The sequence below is a fragment of the Falco peregrinus genome, chromosome 5 (assembly GCF_023634155.1).
Source record: "Falco peregrinus isolate bFalPer1 chromosome 5, bFalPer1.pri, whole genome shotgun sequence".
In the NCBI taxonomy this organism is placed as follows: Eukaryota; Metazoa; Chordata; class Aves; order Falconiformes; family Falconidae; genus Falco; species Falco peregrinus.
Window position 1 is genome coordinate 11730816 of NC_073725.1, and position 22072 is coordinate 11752887.

The window sequence follows — 22072 nt, forward strand, 5'->3', positions numbered from 1 at the left end:
GATATTAGCATTTACACTGCCACGGACTCATTCATTCAAACCACTACAATGACTGTTTAAAGCATTATGGGAAGAATAAAAGAGTTCAGAATACAGTTCAAATCAAGACAGAAACTAGATGAGAAATATTATATCAAGACTGGTGCTCTGTGGGCATTTATTTTTCATACATACATACACATGCACATATACAGCTTTTAGATACTCACAGAAACTGTAAGGTTACTCCATGCTATATTTTCCATAGACTTATTCATACTCCTCCACACCTTCAAAGTTTCATTGCTGGGTCTCTCAGGTTCAGAACACACACATCTGAAGGGAAGAAAAAAATAATGTACATGCTTTTAAACCATATGTGTCAAAATTTCAGTAGTTTCAAAAAACCTGAAGAATTTAAACCAGAGTTTATCCCCACCTTCTACAAAAGCAGCAGAGAACACGGCTCCTCCCCTAAATGACATGAACTAGGATTATTGGGAGGTGGGTAGGAATGAAGAATGAAAGAGGCAGCTGCTCAGGAGGTTTAACAGACTGAACAAGAAAAACAGACTATGTATTTTAAACAGTTAGAAGCAGGCCAGATATTGACTTAACTATTTGAATGATCTGCCAGTTTTCAAATAGATAATGTATGACACCACTTTCCAGCAACCCAGTGTATAACACAAAATATACTAACATACATTGTGTTATCCTCAAGATTTCTACATAATTTGACTAACTTGGAACAAAGTTTTCTATGACTGTGTACAAATTAAGGTTTTCGGATTTCTATACAGCATAGCATCCCACAATGAGTCAAACTTCAATTAGTCCTATTGTACACCAACATAAGAGAAAACAGAGAGATTGAAACCATTTCATTTTAAGAAATTGTTATATATGACTGTTCCAGCAGTTCCTTTTCAAACCAGACATGCCAATGGCCTCTAGAAGTTTAAGTCTTTTCTGAAATTTGGTAGTTAGCCATTTATCTTGCATTTGACATGCCCTCTGACCACACCATGGCCAAAACTGGTCACACTGAAGTAGGACACCATTTTTGAGCATGTAGTTAGTGGGCTAACTGAAGATATAAATGCATAAACTGCTCAGATTTAGAGCAACTGCATGCATGCATTTTTAATACAAGTAAAAGTGTCCCTCCCTACTGCAGTGGTTTGCAGACTTGGACTGCAGAACCCTTTCTATCAGACAGGTTGACAGAAGTACAGATCAGTAAAAAAAAGTAACATTTAATATTGATTTAATGTGATGATTTTAAATAAGGCTATTCAAGTACACCAAACCATAAGCTTAACATGTAAACATTTATGTAGAAGAGAAACATACAATAAGCAAGAAAAGTCTCCTTTTTTTATGAGATTCATCAAAATACTGAAAAACAACCATGGAACGGCATACTTGCACTCTGATAGTATGACAGTAAAGAAGGAAAAAGCACTAAACGTGCGTGGGCAAAAAGAACCTATGTTTGCAAAGCATAATGTTTAAGGAACCTTAAAAAAATTATACGTATGTCCACCTTCTTTTGGTAACTGAACCATGAAGTAACAGCAAAAGGAAATAGGAGAAGACTGGAAAGCAGCAATTCCTACAAGGTAGTTCCAAACTGAGTAACTCAAGAACCATCAGAAGAGAAAGGAATTGCAACAGTAAGTATAAGATGAAAAGAAAGCATGTTTAGTTGTTTGTCAAGGCAGTAACACAAACAAGCATGCCAGAAGAAAGACTGATGGACAAATTTCTCAACAAATGCAATTAAGATAAGGAACGCCAGCAAGTAACTAAGTGGAAATCCAGGAAGAGAAAGAAAAAACAGAAAATGTAAGAGTATTAGAGACCGCCTTCTGGCTCACTTTGCTGAAGATACTTGTTTTGCACCCTTCTTCCCCATTGGGGGTACAGAAGGGGGAAAAAAGCAAGCGTAAAAGGCTGGATCTCCTACAGCTTTGTGGTAGGAAAAAAAAAAAAAAAGGACAAACCAAAGTTGAACTCTGTGGCATGTCCTGAAAGAAAAGCCACACGTTCCTCTCCCCCACTCTCGTATGAGGCCTGCCTCTGCTAGCATAGCAAAACACAATCGGGTGGCAAGAGTCAGCAGACCTACAGATTTGCAGAACAGTTTCTGCCAGACTACTGAATTGAACACACTCACACAGGAGGCCAGTGAGGCCCCAGAGCCTCTGCAACAGAAGGATGAGCAGCCAGAAGAAAGGGAGAAATTAGGAAGTGAGCATACTCCCACGGCCCACTCCTGGCACCATGGCCTGGTCTTAACTGCTGGTAAGGCAGGAAAGTGAGTGTGAATGTCATGTGTGACTGGAATACAAGCAGCTGTCCAAGAAGGTGTTTGCCCAAAACTAATCCCATTGAACAGGAAAATTACGACCATCAGCTGGATTAAATAGTAACACAGGAACTACAAAAAGGCTTTTGGAAAGGAAAAAAAGAAAGAAAAAACAGAGAACCAAAAGGGAATTCTCCTGAAAGGAAGTACCAAAGCAGCATGAATGTTTGTAAAAGCAAGGAGAGATCTTAGAAGTGGAAACACAACAGCCAAAACTTGGTTTGACACTGCCAGAAGTCACCCTGCGATCAGTGATCCGTGCCCTGGCCAGGCAGAGCAGCCGCCCAGCGGAAGGTGGGCAGCCTGCCCTTTGAGAACTGCCTGCAGGGCGCAACAAGGAGGAACTGCTGGTAGATGTGACCTCCCAGGGGGCTGCCTCACTAGCAGAGAACCACACAGGTACAAATAAAGCTAGAGGACACACATTTCCAGCAGGAAGGGACCCACTAGCAGAGAAACCCATGCTCCTTAAGCATGGTGTGTGACTAACCCACGTGTCTGGGGCTGGAGGGTAAATATTGGTGGGGGTGCAATAAGAACTTCTGGGGATTAGTAACAGGAGACAGTTTAAAAACGTGTAGGTTCTTACTAGTATTCCTTAAGTATCTCACTTGAGTTTATCTGCTGTATCATTGATCCGGAACATATGGATTGCTGATTGACAGCTAACTGCATGTTGTTGATGAATCACAGAACAGCTTTGCTTTTGATTGGTTTAAACTATGCAAAATGAGCAGTTTCAGTAACAGTCAGCAGGACTTCCTCCTTCTGACAGGTGTGAGCTGTAACCCAATTCATCATGTTTAGTGGAACTATACCATAAGCTTGTAAATTTCACACTGAGCAGCAAAAGATAAAGCAGCATTTAAGTGTATCACCATAAACTAAAAAATATGAGTATCAAGACATGGTATAAGTAGTACTCAATGCTCATTTTACTGTATAAGTGAACTCTTAATGCAGAAGTGGTACAGGTGCACACTAAAAGTTAGCGTACTGGGTTTGCATGGTAAGGTTTTGGTAGCTGGGGGGCTACAGGGGTGGTTTCTGTGAGACGATGCCAGAAGCTTTTCCCACACTCAACAGAGCAAATGCCACTCAGCTCCAAGATGCACCCACCACTGGCCAAGGCTGAGCCCATCAGCAACAGCGGCAGCACCTCTAGGATAACACATTTAACAAGGGAAGTAAGTTACTGCATGACAGCAGCCAGGAGAGAGGAGTGAGAATACATGAGGGCAACAACTCTGCAGACACCCAGGTCAGTGCAGAAGGAGGACAGGAGGTGCCCCAGGTGCCAGGGCAGAGACCTGTTTTGTACTGACAGTTTTACTGCTAGTTACTGTGATTAACAGAATGGCTGTATTGTATTTTGTATTACTTTTCTCTCTCAAAAATAGTTTGGTTTTTTTAAGAAGTCAGGTATTCCCCATAACAACAGTAGAAAGCAACACTGTTTGAAGATGTTAACTCCCTATTTACATCATGTAAAAGTTGCAGAAGCTCTCCAAGTCTCAGCTACCTGGAAATAATCCTCACCCAGGTGGAGTAAACTATCATGATTTCTAGAGGTGGCAAGGCAAAACTCCAGTTCTGACCTTTGATCTCCAGGTTGACCTCGAGTAAAGCTCCAATTAAAGCAGGCATTGTCACAGCCCCTCATCCCTTCCAACCACCGACAGCTAACAGAAAATTCAATTCTACAGCATCCTGAATAGAATTTTTCTGAGGTTTCTCATGCCCGTACCACCCCCAGCATTCCTGCTACCCTCCCCAGGACAGGCACACACCACAGCTTAGTAGACTGTATGTCTCTATACTGTATTTCCCCTGTGTATTTTACTGACAGATAGAAACTTGGTACTTACGAATATAAAGTCAGTTTATCCAAATCATTGTGCATATTGAAGGCATAAACTTCTCCCAAATGAAAAAGCTTTTCCAATGCCTCATAAATAAATATGATGCATATAAGCGCTGCAAAAGCTTCCTCAGTAAATCGAGTGATGTAACACACAAGACTGCTGGCATCTGTGGCTACAAGCACTATGCATAAAAACGCAGTCCACAGACCAATGCTAGTTCGCAGGGAGAGGTAGGAAAGACCATAATCCCTGTGTGAAGAAAGAAACAGAAGTATTAACTGAGCTAAAAGTCACCTGTATTATATTCTATTTGAAAACAGATACCAAAGCCAAGCTCTATAGGTATTCACCACTTCTCTCATCCTTGATGTTGTTAGTTTTGAAGGAAGCAGAAACTTTTCTGTCTCATCTTCCACCAAAGCAAAGCAACACTATAAGGTGCCTCTAGGATTAAGGGTGTAACTACCTAGCTTGGGAAGCATCACAGGGATGACCTTTCAAGAACTACCTAGATGCTTTTCTCTTAGAGGGCAGATCAATCCCTGTTTACCACTGCAGAACCAAAGCCAACATCTTCAGTCAGAACATAACTTTTATTTAAGTCCTAGCCACTTTTTATTACTGATTTTCTCGTTAAGGCTCACTAGTGCCTCACAGCTTTGCCAAACCACACCCATCTCTCAGTCTCTTGCCGCTATATTTACATCTTCATAGACACACACTTTTAACACACAATTCAATTACAGCTACTCTAACAGGCTAGAAAGTTAGAAAGTGCATCAAGCTAATACAAACATCACTTACCTGCAAAATTTAAATAGTATTTTTTCAAATACTAGAACTGGTCCGGTGCTCCCCAGAATAGTAAGAGGTTGCCCAGCAAAGAGAGAATAGGCAATCCCAGTTAATGAGGCTCCAAAGAGAGACTCTATTGCACTCTGTTTGGGGGAAAAGAAACTGCTGTAACTAAGCTGCCTTTCAGGTCAGCGTTTAGCATCACATCTACATAAATACAGTTTTAAGATGCATTAACTTAGAAACAAGACAATGTAAAAACAATGCAATTAATATAGATGTTTGCAACAAGAATAACTTAACACAGTTTTGCAATAACAATACCATGGACAAAAAATTTTGATAACTTCACTCCTGAGAAACATAAAGCCATCCAAGACCATGAGAACAAGTTAGTAGTCCTGCTAGCTATGGAGGAAAAACATACCAACAATTACTACAAATTAAATATATATAAAAAAAAAGGTTACTCAACATGTAGCTTAGAGAAAGAATTATCTGTCTCTGTAAAGAAAAAAAAAAATATATATATCTTGCAACATACCTGTACCAAAACATGATACGGTGTGCTGTATCAAACCTGCATCAGTCAACCAAGTATTACAAAAGAAAAAACTGACAGGTGGAGGTGCAGGGGAAATTACATGACACCAAAAATAGATGAGCAGTAAACTAATGTCCCACCTGGTAATGCATTTCTTTTCCAGTTCTCGAATTAAATGTTTTACTGTAATATTTTCTGCTTTAAAAAAGTTGCAATGCACCTCAGAAGAGAGGGGCAAGACGTTTTAAATACTAAAATGATATTAAAGTTACATGAAAATAGTTAACTATCCCATTTACAACTATGAGAAGTCACGGATTACAGATTAAAAAATTCCCCCAGGAAGCCTTAAATGTTTGTTATTTTGCAATTATGCGAGCCTAAGAAAACAGTATTTATGCAAACTTAAAGCTCCAATTCAGGAAAGCATCTAAAATGGGACAAAATGGTTTGCTGAACTGGGGCTATTAAAAATGAAAACATGAGTCCTTTGTTCATTACATCAGGAAAAAAAAAAATATATATAATCCCAGTCCCTTGTTCTATTACCTTTGAATTAGTGCTTTTGGTTAGTCAATGCATTAACCTTGGGGCTCTCAATCAGGGTGGCAGGGACAGAAGTACTGCGGAGGTGATGACCTCTGGGAATGTGAGGAAAGGTTTCAAAACACAAACTGTGTACCTTACAATGTCAGCTACTGTGCTTGAACAAGTGTGTGCAGTAACTAAATTTTATATTCAATGATGCACACCAAGTATCTGAAGGCAGGAACAAACCCGCAAACAATTCCAGATAGCTAAAAGAAAGAAGGTGTTTAAGAATCAAGCTTTAAAAAGAGCATATTTTCATTACACACGATGTGCATTCAAAAATTATACCAACATTTTGCTAACCATTCCTACATTTCAGCACACAGAAAAGACAGCAAATACAGAAAAAAAATTATCAGCTTGAAGTGCTATATCAATAAACAAAAATCTGACTCAACAGCGTTACTTGAAAGAGATAAAGTAGTGAACTAAATTTTAATACAGTACAAGCTTAAAAACTTGATCAAAGTATCAAGAAGATATTTATAGCATCATAAGCTTTACCAAAATCTTTGAATTTGTAAAGGATATGTCTATATCTAAATATATCCTTCCCCCCCCCCCCAGGACAGAGCCTTGTTTCTTCATTATAGATTTAAAAACAGAAAATACACTTCAAACTAGTTTACTTACAAGCCAATTGACACAAACACCAAGTTATTAACATTGCTGATGTACAGTATTCCTTCCTTGCTCCAAAAACCAAAGTGCAATGATGTTTTGGTTTGAAAGGTGCTAGTGTTATCTCCTGCCCAACTTAACACTACCAAAATTTTGTACATATATGGTTTATATTCAAGTCTTTTACAATGAAGAGTATTTTCTGCTCCTAAACCTTAACCAGTTTTAATGTTAACAACATACATTAGTGAAAGCATATACATATCCCATCCATTACTGGCCCAATATGCAACTGACCACTACCATACACCGCAGGCATTATCATCCTTGTAGGCCTACTACTCAAGGCCAGTACACGTTCTTGGCTATCCACCTTGAGCCTCTGACTTTGCCTAAAGTAGGCCTAGTGGGATGGTGCACCTTTACTGCTATTCATCATTTTCAAGTAGCCAAAAAGAAGGTAATGCAAGCCTTTTCTCAATTCATGAAGCCATTCATCCAATAAGGCAGGATAAACATTTTTTACCTCCACTGTGCATCTTCTCCTGTTCACATGGGTTCCCCACATTTTCCACAGCAATTACCTTTTGGGGAAGATCTGCTTTGGGGCAGGCTAATCAAGTGCTGTGGGTAAATTCTTCAAATACAAGTATAAATAAATGAGACAAATGCACACAGTGACTTGCCTCTGAAGGTCTAAAAGCCTGGCCACTACCATTCTTTGTACTCACTATTCTGCCTTGTGTAGCTTCTCCCAGGAGCCCTCCAAAAGTGATTACAGGAGACATACAGGCACAGTATAGGAAAAGAATCGAGGCCAGGCACTGCAGGCTTAATGCATCCTTGAAGTCACTCAAGAAAAAAGGTGCTTTCCTTTTGATGTCAAGTATCAAACCACCAAAAAGCCTAAATAGGTGAGATGAAACTCGTCAAACTGTACACTAAAGGATTCTAGCTAGTTCAAAACTATGGGCTACACATGACTGCCAGTGCCTATTGCCAGCACAAATTAGCTATTTCATAATCCAGATTAAAGCATAACAGTTTAAAATCTAAATGAGAATCTTATTTATTCCAATTCAGTAGTATTCCAAATATAATCAAACAGGTTATCTACATTTTTAAAAGCTGGCTAGGTGTTTTTGTATATGGGCTAGATACTGAAAAAATATCTTTGCAAACAATTCCACCTAAATTATGTTTTAAGTCAAATCTGTCTTGTAATATTCAAAACAAGGAACAGGAAAAATATGCTAAAACCTCAACCAAAACTGCTGCATTGATACATATCAGTATCACTATTCCAGTAAGTAGTTTAGGTTTTTTATTTTAATTCTCTACATACATACAGTTAGGTCCACAAATAAATTTAGGTCTATCATTTTTAACATTGTTTTCATCTGGAGTATAAAGATGTTCTACAAATGGAAGTACAAAACCAAATATATATGTCAGTTAAATTGAATAATTTATTAGGAAGAAATTAAAAGGCTTTTGGCAGTTTCCCAAAAATTTCAAGACTCCAAAATACTAGGTATAATTTCCACCTACAAATAAAAAAATTATGTTGAGTTATTAAAAAAAATTCATTCCCAAGAAAAGCAATAGTCTCATCTAGGGATAATTCTGTGGGCAGAAATGAACTTCTCTGCGCCACATACTGCCTGAAAAAAAGGCAAAAAGTAAGCAAACCAAAGCCAAAATGGTAAAAATCAATACGAATGTTGTAAAGTCCTTCTTGCAAGGATATGAGAAAGATGCATTTCATTTGGAACTTTATTATTTTGGGCACAACAACACTGTAAATCTTTTCCAGAATCTTTCAGCTGATTTAATCTCTACTCTCACATGAGGTATTACGGTTTAATCTTAACCAGGTATTTCCAGTGTTGGGGTCTTTATTTGGTAAGTATTTCATAATTAACAGAGAACAACAATGCAACTCAACTGAAAAGAATTCCTTCAATTTGATTTTAGATCTAAAAGAAACCTAACCAAAATAAAACCTAACCAATTCTGAAGTATTTTTTGCCACTTTATATTCCTTGTTGTTCCATGTCATACATGTTTAATAAAACAGATTTGCATTAACATAAATTTTTAGTACCTAGCCCAATACTGAAAATTGTATACTCCTGCTATAATTACGTTAATTGCATGCTCTTGAAAGTTATAAATTAAAACCCAATTCTTAAAAGTCAGTTAGTTAAATTAGGCAGCATCTTATATGAAATCCTTCGCAAATGTGTTGTGAAACATTGCCACAGGCTTGAAAATACTTTAAGCAGATTGGCATTTATAGGCAAGAATCCAACACTTGAAAAGGAAAAAGGATGCGCTCTGACACTTATACCATGGTATTTTATGTTCAAATGTCATCATTAAAAACTGTGAAGATTTAACACATTTATTTCTTTACAGTAGCTAGAATTTAGGGAAGTGAACACACCTTCCAGTTCTCTCAAGTTCAGGTCCAGCATGATGGCCTTCTTCTTTGAGAGTGTCTCCTGTAGGAGTAGATCCATTTGGAAATTTAGGTACCTTCCTTTTCTCCTAAAGAAAGGAAGGAAAAGAAGAAAAAAGAAGAAAAAAACCCATACTTTAAGACTGCATTTACACTAAAACCTGTAATTCAAAGACAGCGTGCAGACACTCCATGCCTTCCAAACATTCTTCATTGTCCCAGCTTATCAGCAGTCCTCCATTTGCTATATTCATCTTTCGAGTACAGATGGCGAGAACTGTACAATACTCCCCAAAAGACCCTACTAGTACCTTGCACAACAGTACTGATCTTCCCTCTTTCTGTAAGAAAGACGTCCATGAGACATGGGGAAGCAAAGCCTACCTTTTCAAGACACAGCAGAGGCTCAACCATGATGCCTAGAAATCTTCAGATTTTTTTTCCTCAATCATTTCCAGGGCAGAAGAGCCTCTAGTTTCTAAAAGAAACTGACCTCGCTTTATGACAGGCAGAGAATTTAGATGAAGTATAAATGAGAAGTCATTCCCCTACTGAGCAAGCTGCTCACCAGCTCCTTATAAATCTCTCAGCTGAGCTTGCCTCCCAAAACCCCCGAAGCCCTGCTTATTTTGGAAACAAGTGGTAGTCTCCGGCCATTAATGAATAAACCACACTGCTGTCACTCTTCCCGCTCCCTCAAACCACCGCTGGGTTCAACACCAATGTCACCCTTCTGAGGCTCTCCCCCACTTTTGACCCCGGCAGCAGGAACTCCCCTCAGCTGTAAAGCAGGAGGAAGGAAAGAAATCGATGTCCCTCTAAGGTCCAGCTCCCCAGCTCTCATTCGAAGCTTGTATCACAACTGAGCAATATGATCCATTTTTATCTACTTCATAAACATTCCGTGAACATTATCTGTTAGCCAATATACATTAAAACATTTCAATCGACACTGTATGCAAATAGAAGTTTTACATAAAAGAATTACAGTATTCTTGCTGATCACTGTTAGATTAAAAATGAAATTTATAATATGATCTCAGGTAGAATTTCAGACCAGTTCTCCTAGATCCCACATGAACTCACTTCAGTGTTACAAAAGGAAATAATAGTAAATACACTTACAAACATTGCAGAAGTTTGATTAACACTTCTTTTAACACTTAAATGGACAATCCACTTTTTCTTCCAAATCAATGTCACTGCCTTCCTCAAGTACACAATACACAATTTACTCGCATTGGGAAATGGCACTTGCAAAATAAAAATCACAGAAGCTTTCTATTGGACTTTTTTTCTCCCTTTTTTTTCTCCCCCCCCCCCCCCCCCCCCCTTTTTTTTTTTTTCCCCTTTTTCGCCTTTTACCTGGGAAGGAACACTTTTTGGTGGCTCAATTCGTATAGATGGATCCCATTCTCCTGGAGGCAGGACTGTCACTTGGTCTAGAAATTCATCAATTCCTGACAACAAATCATTTCTGTCTTTTGCTTTATAGGCAACGTCATGGAAAACCTGCAAAATAGTACCAACATTCATGGGGGGGTTTTTGTTGTTGTTTTGTGTTTTTTTTTTTTGAAAGAGGAACTGATCACAAGGAAAGTTTCATTATTTTTAAAAAAGCATGGAAAATTTTTTTAAGGTCCTCAAAATTTAGGCTTTTACTTTACTTGCATACTTTTGCTTTAAAAACTATCTGTATGCACATCCCTATGGAACATAAAATAAGTAAGTTGTATCTTCAAACCCAAAAGGAATACTGAGTTCATTTCTAAATTTAGTTAAAAAGGTGATCTTCAATAGTCAGTAAATCAAGTTCACGTACTACTGCCCGAGTAACCCTGTCCCACAGCCACTGTGCCACCATGCTGTGCTGTATCAGGAAAAAAGGACCTCCAAACTAAAACACAAGTTTTTATAAAAATTTGTATACCTCAAGCTTAATTAAAAGATTTCTTAAAAAGCACACGAAAGCAATCCTCCGACTACTCAAAAAACCTCTATGCTGTTTTACAGACTACCACAACACAAACTCTGATTTGACAAACTCGTACTATTTGAGGGAAACAACAAAACAATTCCTGAATCCCAAAATGCTTTTTATACACACAGAGAAAGAAATGCTAGTGTTGCTATAAAAAAAACCTTTGCAGAAGATTATCCTGAACATTTGAAGCCTGAACTGTTTGTCTCCAAAGACATGACTGTTAAGTCTTCTAATTGTAAATTACATCTTTTAAGTCTATTTAGGTCTTTTTAGACCACTGACTAATTTATATTTTTCTATTTCAATGATCCACAGTATTGCTAAAAATCAGCCCACCTAAAAAATTAGAAGCTGCCACTAAAGCTTTTAATACTCAGTTCTCACACTGAACAAATACTGTATTCACCAACTGGTTGCCCAACTGTAAAATGACCATTCATCTGGTTCACATTTCCAAACTTTAAATTGTTCTACAGTAAACAAAAATTAAAATTTCCGTTAGATAACCCTAATAATTATCAGCAGTTCAGCAGGTGGCGCTCAATGCGAAGTCAGAAATAAAACATCCTATTTAAAACCATCCACCAGCGCTCTAAGCACATGACTTCAAATGCCTAGTAAAATTCTAATTTTAATGACTTGACCTCGCCTTGATTTAAAAAAAATCTCTGATGACTCAATCGCAGACATTCTTAAACCTTCTGTCCTGAACACTGGCAGTTTCCTTTGTCCTCTTCGACATAACAGTGATTCATACCAGACACAGCTCTATTCAATAGTTCTATTTCCCAATTCCACACAAAAATGAAATGTATACACCAAAGCTGAAGTGTTTTTTCAGAAATACATTTAAGATTTCTTCAAGGAAAACAAGGGGAAAAGTTAATTTACCATTATCTAGTTCACTAACACAAGAAATAATGAGGTTTACAGTTCTTCATTTAACCAGTTTGGAGCTTTTTAGTTTAACTTGTCACTCCAGAATATATTTACTGAAAACAGTCGGTAAAAACATTATTCTAGACTACTAACTAAAAAACATCACTCACATCATCTGTCATAAGTGTTGCTATAGACCTTCCAATTTCATGGTACTGTGGAGCTTTTCCTGCTGGTCCCAGCAACAAAAACAAAAACCTGTGGAAAAAGCAACTGAGATGAACACAGCTGACTCATTTCAATATACTCAGAGGGTCCTTTCAAACTAACGTTTAAAGAAAATTTAGTAGTGAAGTAAAAATATCCTCTTCACCATTTCAGATCTTAAAGATTGCTGCAAGGCTAAGAAAAGACTTGCCTCAAAGTCATTACTGGAAGGAACTTGAATCCTGAACCAACATGACTTTGAAATCTTCTTAATTAAGCCTAATGTTTCAACCTTCTAAAGCCTTAAATGTAGTAGAAATCCACAGGCTAGAGCAGAATGAGTACTTCCTCCAGATTATGAGTTTCTGACATTCTGGCAAAGACCCCTCAGTGAGGGGTGACTGGGTACTTCACACAGCGGGTGCAGAGATATACTTCGAGCTACTGGCCATACTCATATCCTCGAAAGGAAGGGAACCTGTAGCTTGAACATCTATGAAGGTAAAAGTGACATTTTGGGCATCTGGGGGTGGGTCACAGCACACATTAACAGACAGTCTCCATTTCCAATCACAGTAAACAGGTATCACACTTTTTTTAAAAAAATACCAAACTTAAACAGGACTAGTACCTCTTAAGTTGAAATGATACAAACCTCAGTAATTCTTTTCATTACTTTCTTCCCATACTCCATGAAAATGAAGCTCCTAAGTACAACACATTTGAAAAAGGTATGGGGTTTCTTTCACCTCACAGTACAGAAAGCTCAATGTTATTTTTCCAAGTTGACTACCCTAACTGAAACTTAGATTGCATCTTCAGAATCAAGTATGCTATTCCAAATCTGCAACTCTACAACCATTCTGAAAAATTTAGGACAGGACAGTTTTAGCTACATTAACACAATAATCTGTATGCAGAAATTTTGGAATTTCCCAAGAAACATTATGAGCACTAATATCAACTACCCTCTGAAAATTCTCACATTTATAAGAACACTGCCAAGATTATTTTTGCCTTTCATTAGAGTGTATAAACTGAAAATTACAAAGATAAACAAGTACTATGGTAATTTTAAAGCACTAAAAAGCCAAAACCACCAAAAAACATAAATGCACAGATTTATGTCAAACACCACAGAACAGCCCAATACATCAACATGCACAGAAAACAAAGTGGCCTCCATGATGTCTGATGAAATGACCTGCTATCTTCATCACGGGACCTGCATTTTGACATTTCGATTATCTGTGGTAGGTATACCCACAGTATGCTGGTGAGGCCCATGATTCTGTGGGGGTGAGGATGGGTGCACCAGGCTGGATGGCATGGAAAAGCTAAGTTTTTCCACCACCTACAGAGTATTTGTGTGTACCAAGAGCAAAGCTTCAGAATAGACAGACTTTCAGACTTGGTGGATGGACTCTTCCCCACCATCACCTTGTGTTGCACCTAAAGAAACTGTATCAGTCTTCATATCCTTCTTTAAAATGGCAACACAAGCTTGAAAGACTCCAGGTCAGCTATCAGTTTCAACTTCTGCGCTTGTTTAAGACAGCATCATTACATGTATTTATAGCATTCAGCGAATTTATGTCTGATCTCATTCCTTTGAGTTTTACAGTAAATAACTGGCATTATGTTAAACAAAAGTCTGCATTTCTTCAGCTTAATAGAGTATGTATAAAAACTTACAACTATTTCAGATTGTAAATATTATCTTACTGTATAAGTAAAGCCAGACTTTCCAGGCATTTATTTACCGTGTAGGAACCGGAACCTCTGTGAGACCTGAGAGAAGCACAGCAGGGGAGAGCCTCACAAAAGCAATAATAGGTCTTTCTAAAAAATCTACTTCTCCCACTAACACATTTGATGCTTCTGCTCCTGAAGGAATTTTCCTCATGAAGTTCATATCAACCTATTCATACAAAGATGAAACAAGTGTTTATTCCCTTACATTTGTTAGCAGATATTCTATAACATAATTACAAACTTATCAGTATTTACTAGACATTTATGCTACAAAGAAAAATAAAAAAGCAAATTAAATATCCCACAGTACACAGAAGACAAACATATGTAGAAAATGTCAGCCAGCCAGCCAACTAATAATAAATTATTTTCTAGGAGTTAGAATTACTACCACCTACTGTATTCTAGAAGACTCCAAACTGCATAACCACCTTTCTAATATTACTTATCATGACAAACATTCTGTGAAAGGACGTAACAACAACTACACACTATTAACTAAGGAGAGTTCATGTAATTACACATGGTTTCCAGAATGCAGTTAGTTATTTCAGTGGCACATTTCAAGTATGTCCTAATTTTGAAAAATAATTTGTATGTTTATGTCTTCTTCCATAAGGAATATGATAGCTGCAAATCTTAACATTCATTTCTGTACATAATTACCGAAAGGCATTAGAAAATGGTACAGCACATGAACTCTGTGTTCACATATACACACACACAAGCACCAGTTACATTGCTATCTACATAACTTACAGATGGCCTCTTGAGTCCCACACCAAGTGTGCCACAACTACAGTGCCAGGAGGCTGACTCCTGCCCAACAGGAGACAAGGCAGGTGTACAGAAGGACAGGCCAAGCAAAAACGTAAAAACTGTGACAGAGGAGCAGGAATATATGGCACCTGCCATGATTAGATGAGAACTACAGTGTAAGTCAGCTTTCCTTAAACACAATTATTTCACTTGGCAAACCAATTTTCTTACAGTGTTTCACAGTATAGATGACACTACAGACTGAGTTTTATAGTAAAAGCCATAATGGAACTTGCCCAGCAAATTTAACTTATGAAAGAAATACACAGGATTCACAGTATTACACAAGATTTCCTTTAAGTGGTATTACATGCTCCCAATGATTAAGAGGTACAATAACTCTTGTACAGCAGATTCATAAAACATATAATACAAATCCCCTTTAAAAGCCCTCTATACAAAAATACCCAAAAAGTCAGTCCTAGAAAAACTGTTACAACACCATCTACAAAATATCTTTCGTAAGAGTCTTTATAGCAGATCTGAAAATACCTCCCTCTGCATGAGAAAGTACAGCTGCTGCACTCTTGAAGTTACCAAAATACTGAAGAGATTATCAAACAAAACAAAGTTGAGTCCCACTGGGAAAAGTTTCAAAATGTATGACACACTTAGCCTACGCCACATTCTGACACTCATACATACAAGTTACGTCTTAGTACGTATGTCTTATGAACACTTGTACACATGTGCATGTATGTGTCTCAGTTGTAACTAAAAGGGAAGTTACAACGAGGGCATTTTTTGTTACATACTTATTTTGTGCTAAGCATTAAGGTATTTAACGTTATTTACCTTACTAAAATCAACTGTGCTGTTTTCTCTGCTTCCTCCTGTCCCAGTACCTTTAACGTCTCCACTTTTCCCAGTGTCTAAATTTCCAGGTGCTGACTGTGGAGAAGCTAACAGCCCTAAATTAAAACAAAAGAGGTAAGTTCAAAATGATGTATGAAGTGAACCAAGTATGCGACACTACCAAAACTCAATGTGGCAGCTTGCTTAAAGCAAATGTGCAAGTTATTCAGTGCCCCACATTAGTATCATAAATGCAACATTAACAAGTCATTGTGTTGTCAAAATAAAGACATAATTTTAAAAAAAATTAAGTATTGCCCAAATGATGGCCATTTGCAGAACAGTCACCAGAAAACAAAAGCTACTTTAATCACAGAAAAAATAACAACTGTTGACATTAATCATAACTGCTCTAGTAGTTAGTAGACACCATCTTCACTACATTTAGAAGTCCTCAAACACAAAAAGCAAACATCTCTGCAACCTAGACTGCTGTGTAGCAGTTATTTGAGTTGTAAAAAGCCTCAGCAAGCCTCAGGCTACAACTACAGGGAATGATACCCCGGTAGTCAACTAACCTGTACAAGTAAATAGTGTACTAATAGTGTACTACATGAAGGATAAACAGCTTGCAAGCCATAATTTCAATCAACAAACCAAAGCTCCAACTGCTGATCTGACCAGATGTTACTACATTAAATGGTCTAACACACTAGCTGAAGAGGCACATACAATTGTTTAAGTTAAATGTACAGGTGCCCTCTAACACCTGCACCAAGGCAAGACCGTTTTATGTAGCTTGCTACACTACTATTAACAGAGGTTCAGTGAAGGGCCCAAAAGGCAAGTAACCCAGGTGTTCATACACAGTGAATTCCACATTGCACCACAGTTATCCCTACCCAACTACCAAAAGCTGGTCTAGGCATGCATAACCAAGCCCAAATCCCATCTTTTGTATTACAGAGCTTTTACTTGTTCAGTATAACATGTGCTAGAAGTGCATTTGGCCTTGCTTGTCTACACTAGACCTTTCAGATGTGGTGATAAAACATGCTTTAACATGCTTTCAAAACCACATCTATACAAAGACTAAAGTCTAAACACTGTATTAGATGCAGAAACTTTGTATTTAGGTCAAGTGTCACTAGTCAAGATAAAACTGAAGTCCTCATTGGCTACCTTTTCGCTATTGCTCTGTCATAACTACTGTTGCACAACTACTTGCATCCCTCCATGTTTATAATTTAGCAATTTGACACTTTTAACCATTTCAAATGACAACTGAACTAACTTTACTTGATCTCCAAATTTCTTTCCAAAAAACTCTTTCAAAAGAGCCATCATATTAATGGAAAACATGCAGGTCCAAGCCTTTACCACTGATTTTCATTCTAAGCAGTTCACAGGGATGTAAGTGGTGCTGGTAGTTTTTCCTGAAGCAAAACTCAAATGAAGTTAATCAACTGTAATTTCCTTTGTGAATCCTAACATGCACAAGTAATTAGCTAACACTATAAATACTACACTCATCTAGAGAGGGGAGGGGGGGGAAATCATTCTACCCTTTCACTCCAAGATGTATGCATTATTCACAAGAATAACAGCAATCCAATCAAACGCCTGTGAAATCAGCTGTTCAAAGTACTTAACTGCGTAAGAGTTAATATTAAGATGTGTTTGTAGGACTGGAAATAGAAAGGAAATATTAAACAGTTGTTGCAGAAGAAGAGCATAATATTTAAGTTTATACATACAGATTTTTCACTCCCCCCCCCCCCCACGTAGCAATAGAAGTAACTGAAGATGTATGACTGATGAAAGATGACTAATAATGTATCATTTTTCAATTTTCACAAATGCCTTGTGAGCAAGAGCAAGCACAGACTAGAAATAAAAGTGGAGAGATAATCAAGGAGGAGGATACAGAATAAGGATTCCACGCATTAGCATAAACTAATTTATTATTTCAGTACTAAAGTGATACTGGTTCATCCAAAAGGCTTGCCTTCAAAATTTCTACAGCCAGTCACACTTACGGTTCACAAGTTTTGGCACTGATACAGGAACATTTGCCTGATCCTAAACCACATGTAAATAGTTTTCCTTTCTGTTGGTCTTAACAGTCAGCCAGACTGCTGGTGCTCACATGAGAATACTGCTTACAGGTTTTCAGACTTGAGCAAGCATTTCCATATGATACTGCATTTCATTATGCATATCATTCAATCTGATATTTGCAGGGCAACTCAGAATTTAAAAAATCATCATCTCTAATAGCATAACACCATTACTCAAATTTCACACCAATAAAAGAACAAATTTCCTTCTCTTTTCCAGTTCAGTAGCTACAGACTGAGAGGCGACTGCTTAGTAATTTTTCCAGACTGTGAGACTGAGAAATTCATCTAGCCGTACCAAGATACTAAGGTGATCGTCACAAATACACAGTACTCTTACTGATGTTAGTTAGGGCAAATATACCACCTGCCCCGCCTTCAAAAGACAGCAGTGGATCGAGTCTTGAGTAAATTTGGATTAAAACCTCATAAAATCACTCAAAGTACTTAAAACTACACCTTCACTAAAGATCATGTGCATTTTCTTTGTAGCTGCACTTAGTTTAATGTCGTCATCACAAAAATCTAATGAACATTGTCTTCTGGAAGAAGAAAGCAAGAATACAGATATTTGCCTCATCTCTGTTTCAGTAAAAAAAAGAAAGGTTGGGGAAGTAAGAGAGGTTCAACACCTAAGCACAACTATTCCAATATAATTATGTTTATATAGGCTGCAATGCAAAATTTTTAAATATGAAGTCACACCATTTTGTATCTGAGGAAATAAAAACCTGTTTTAAAAAATAAATTCCAATGCAGCCTTAGTGTGAAAAAAGTAATTAAAATTACTTCTAGAAGGCAAATATGCAAACCTTTCTGAATTCCTATTTTCAGTAAGTAATTATCCTAAGAGCAAAACTGTTCTAAATGTTATTTTACTCAATTTTAAAGTACGTTTATGGGCGAACCAAAAGACCCCTTAAAACAGGCTGCTTTGCTGTTATTCGGAGACATTAGGAAATCTTAATGATGCTGGTGAATTAACAGTGTTCATCTTGATCTGTGACACATCTCTCTTCCTAGCTCTGCCTATGGAATTCATTATTCAACAGTTTCAAAGATGGAAAAACAAAAGCTGTTCTTCAACTGGTGACAAAAGAAAAAAAAGATGTTAAACAGAACCATTTGCTTGGTTGACTTACTGTGAACTGATGACTGGCTGATAAAAATTAAGTGGTAGACTGAAAGCGTGTCCCTCTTCCCTCCTTTTACAGTAAAATTCACATTAAGTTCAGTAACCTAACATTTATAAAGACTGAAAACTAAAGTCTGAATAACAGAAAGCCAAGGATAGATGAATGCTAAACAGAAGAAAGCCACCTACTAGAAAATTAACACATTTCTTAATGCTCATAGGAAACAAACCCAACTCAAAGTCATACTGACGTGGAAGAAGTATTCAGATTGCAATGTTCTGAATTACTAGAGAGGCAATACAGACCATAACCTATAGTGGAATGGACCCAGAAGACTATTTATTTTTTTTTTTTAAACTTAATACAAGGAAGATTACTTCCTCTTCAGGGCTCCCTTCTGAGTCTGTCTTCCAAGACAGAGATCAGCCCAGTTCAGCCCTGAAGTCACAGTCTGAGAATGTCTTCAAAGGCATCTCTAAGGAAAATGCGTCTTCCTGTGGTCAGATGATTTCTTGAATTAAAAAAGGTGGAAAAAAACCCAGAAAACAAAAATGTCTTCCATCATTATTGGTGTTCATCTTTCTCTGGAAAGACTTATTTATGAATTAACTGGGAAACCGTCCCTTTCAGATTTGACCTTTATGAGAAACATTCCCTCGAGGCACAAAGGCAATCTGAACTTGACTTGGAGGAGATTCTGGTGGAAAAAGTTTTATTACTGATAATAATAGCATCAAGTATTTGATCTTCATTTGTTTGCCTTCTCTTGGGTTCTAAAGATCTTGGGTCTGGCACGCTGTCATTTCTGCCAGATGAGAAGAAAAATGAGAACTGGAAAACCAATTATAGCCATTATTTTACTTCTGGGTTTTAATTACCTTTGAAAGATCACCCATGACAGAGAACAATCTTCAAGGGAATTCTCTTAACTTCCCATATGGAAGTTGGAGAAAGAGATTTCTGCTTTTCTGAGATTAAGTATGGCAGGGGCCTGTGCTCCAGCTCAAGATGCCAGCCTACAGCACAGTACGTTCTTTCCTTTTCAGTGACTTGGCTGCAAGATGTGAAAAGGCAGATAACCACAGCCTTTTCTCTGTCAGCATAGTTTCACTGCTATATGTAAAAACATGCCCTTACTTATTAAACAAGTGAGGAAGGAAACCAAGAAAAGCCCCCCTGCCAAAAGAATTGAGCACAATCAGTTTCCCCAACCCCCCATCCCATGCACATAAGGAGAAAGGAGAGAAACCTACAGTCTAGTTTTGGCAAGGTACAAGAAAAAAATAATGAAAAAAAAGACAGGAGGAGCCTGAAGGTTAAAAAGAAAGGTGATCTGCTTGAAAATATCATCTATCTAGAAGAATACTGAAGTCTCTAAATAAGTGGTAATTTTGCAAACGTAAAGCAAGTGTAACAGTATGCATGCAGAATGCATGAGTTAAGAAACATTTACTAAAAACAATTAAAGAAACTGTCAGAACTTTCCAACCTTTCTTTCAACTTATCTATACAACTACATGCATTTTTACATGTGAAGAACAATAGCTTTGCAAGACAACAAATTCATAAATTGCTGAGCTCTGACCTATAAACTCTTAACTATCTTATGCTATTTTACATATCAAACACACAAAACAGTAACCAAGTGCCTGATGCTGAAGCAGTGCACTAATGGAAAGCTATCTGGAAACGGCTGTCGGGGAACTGAACCTGCCAGCTCCACCAAACCACCACTGATTTTAATGGCCCTAGTTTTTAAAAGCACAGCAGCAAAAGTGAAACTGCTTAAAGACTCCACGATAAAACTACGCTGTGAACACCACTGATGACTGCATCCTTTCTAATTCTTTTCATATTCATCGCTAATACTTCACCACATCTTCAGCTGTAGCCATCTCAGAATATCAACCACTGGTTTAAAATAATTCAACTGACAAAAACAACAAATCAAAACCTGACACAGACTGCAGGTGAGTGAAAGTAAAAGGCCACCATTTTTGACATTTTGCTTATGTATTGTATTTTAACACTATATTCCTTTTTAATTACACAAATCAAGGTTAATTAAAGAATTTTTTTGCTGGCTTTAGTTAAAAGCTAAAAAGTTAAAAATGCTGAACAAGAAAACAGTCACAACTGAGAATAAAACAAAACATGCAGGCAGAGGTAACAGTTATCATAATTCCCTTGTGCCCAAGTTATGTGCCAAAAACATTGCAATGCAAGTGATCCGGATGCAGTGTGCATCACACATGGACAGCTTAAATTTCAATAGTTGCCTGGTGTTTTGTCAATATTTTCCTCTGTCTTCTTTTCCTGGCTTTCCTGCACTTCTAAGTCCTCCTCAGGTGGGTGGATTATTACTGAAGGAATAGCATCACTGGCAGGTGACACCAGCAATTCCTTGCCCTGAAGTGGACTTGGCTGGGCACTTGTGGTTGGCGGGTGGCTGCAGGTAGGACTGGAGGGTGGTGTGTTTTGTGGGGTAGTTACGGGGGTTGTACACCTTGAGGCTGCCGGGGTTCCAGCTCTTGAAGAAGGAAGAAGGTAATTGAGAAGAACTGACAAACGGTTTTCTCCTCTCAGGGAAATATTTGAGGCAGAGAGACCTGTTCGCAAAGAGTGGCGGGAGGCTGAAAGGCCTTCCCCTGAGATAAAACAAATTAAAACACCATGAGGCTTACAACAGGGATATACTAAAAAAAAAAAACCACAGACACAAGTAAGTATTAACAATCTACATAGTAAATTGCAAGCTTTACAGGCCAAGGTGTCATACTCATGCAAGTAATATAAAAGATAAGAGCAAATCTTATTCCAGATATTAGAGAAGTCAGAATTTCTGATGAGTACTAATTAGAGCACCAAAGATATGTGGGAGAAGATATTATCTTCAAGTCAGTAAGATTTGTTAATAGGGGCGAAAAAAAAAGTTTCTTGAAACTGACTCTTAAATTTTCGTAGAATTTCTTATTCCTAATTACACAGCAGCTACCTTTAATGCCATCCAAAAAATACATTAATAGCAGCACACAAAACATTATAGGACTTCAGTTAACTGCAACCTTTATATAGAATTATCGATTTTTTAAATTAAAATATTCCAAAATGAACATGAGCAAACATACCTAGTCGTGTTAAATG

The 22072-nt window shown here is 37.6% G+C and overlaps 1 protein-coding gene across 8 annotated transcripts in view; it reads right to left on the reverse strand.

Annotated features, from left to right (window-relative positions):
• The window catches only part of SLC4A7 (solute carrier family 4 member 7), a 97618-nt gene that overhangs the window by 17603 nt on the left and 57943 nt on the right, over window positions 1–22072 (reverse strand). For 5 of the 8 annotated variants that reach the window (XM_055806946.1, XM_055806943.1, XM_027782739.2 and 2 more), the window contains 10 exons: window positions 15673–15788; window positions 14818–14877; window positions 14067–14224; window positions 12267–12354; window positions 10599–10745; window positions 9219–9322; window positions 7501–7675; window positions 5023–5156; window positions 4222–4467; window positions 210–315 (listed from right to left, as the gene is read on the reverse strand). In XM_055806946.1, coding sequence (XP_055662921.1) covers window positions 210–315; window positions 4222–4467; window positions 5023–5156; window positions 7501–7675; window positions 9219–9322; window positions 10599–10745; window positions 12267–12354; window positions 14067–14224; window positions 14818–14877; window positions 15673–15788 — 1334 coding nt within the window. Of the gene's footprint in view, window positions 1–209; window positions 316–4221; window positions 4468–5022; window positions 5157–7500; window positions 7676–9218; window positions 9323–10598; window positions 10746–12266; window positions 12355–14066; window positions 14225–14817; window positions 14878–15672; window positions 15789–21207; window positions 21577–22072 lie in introns of all 8 variants that reach the window. The other 3 variants (XM_055806944.1, XM_027782740.2, XM_027782743.2) reach the window with 2 other exon arrangements.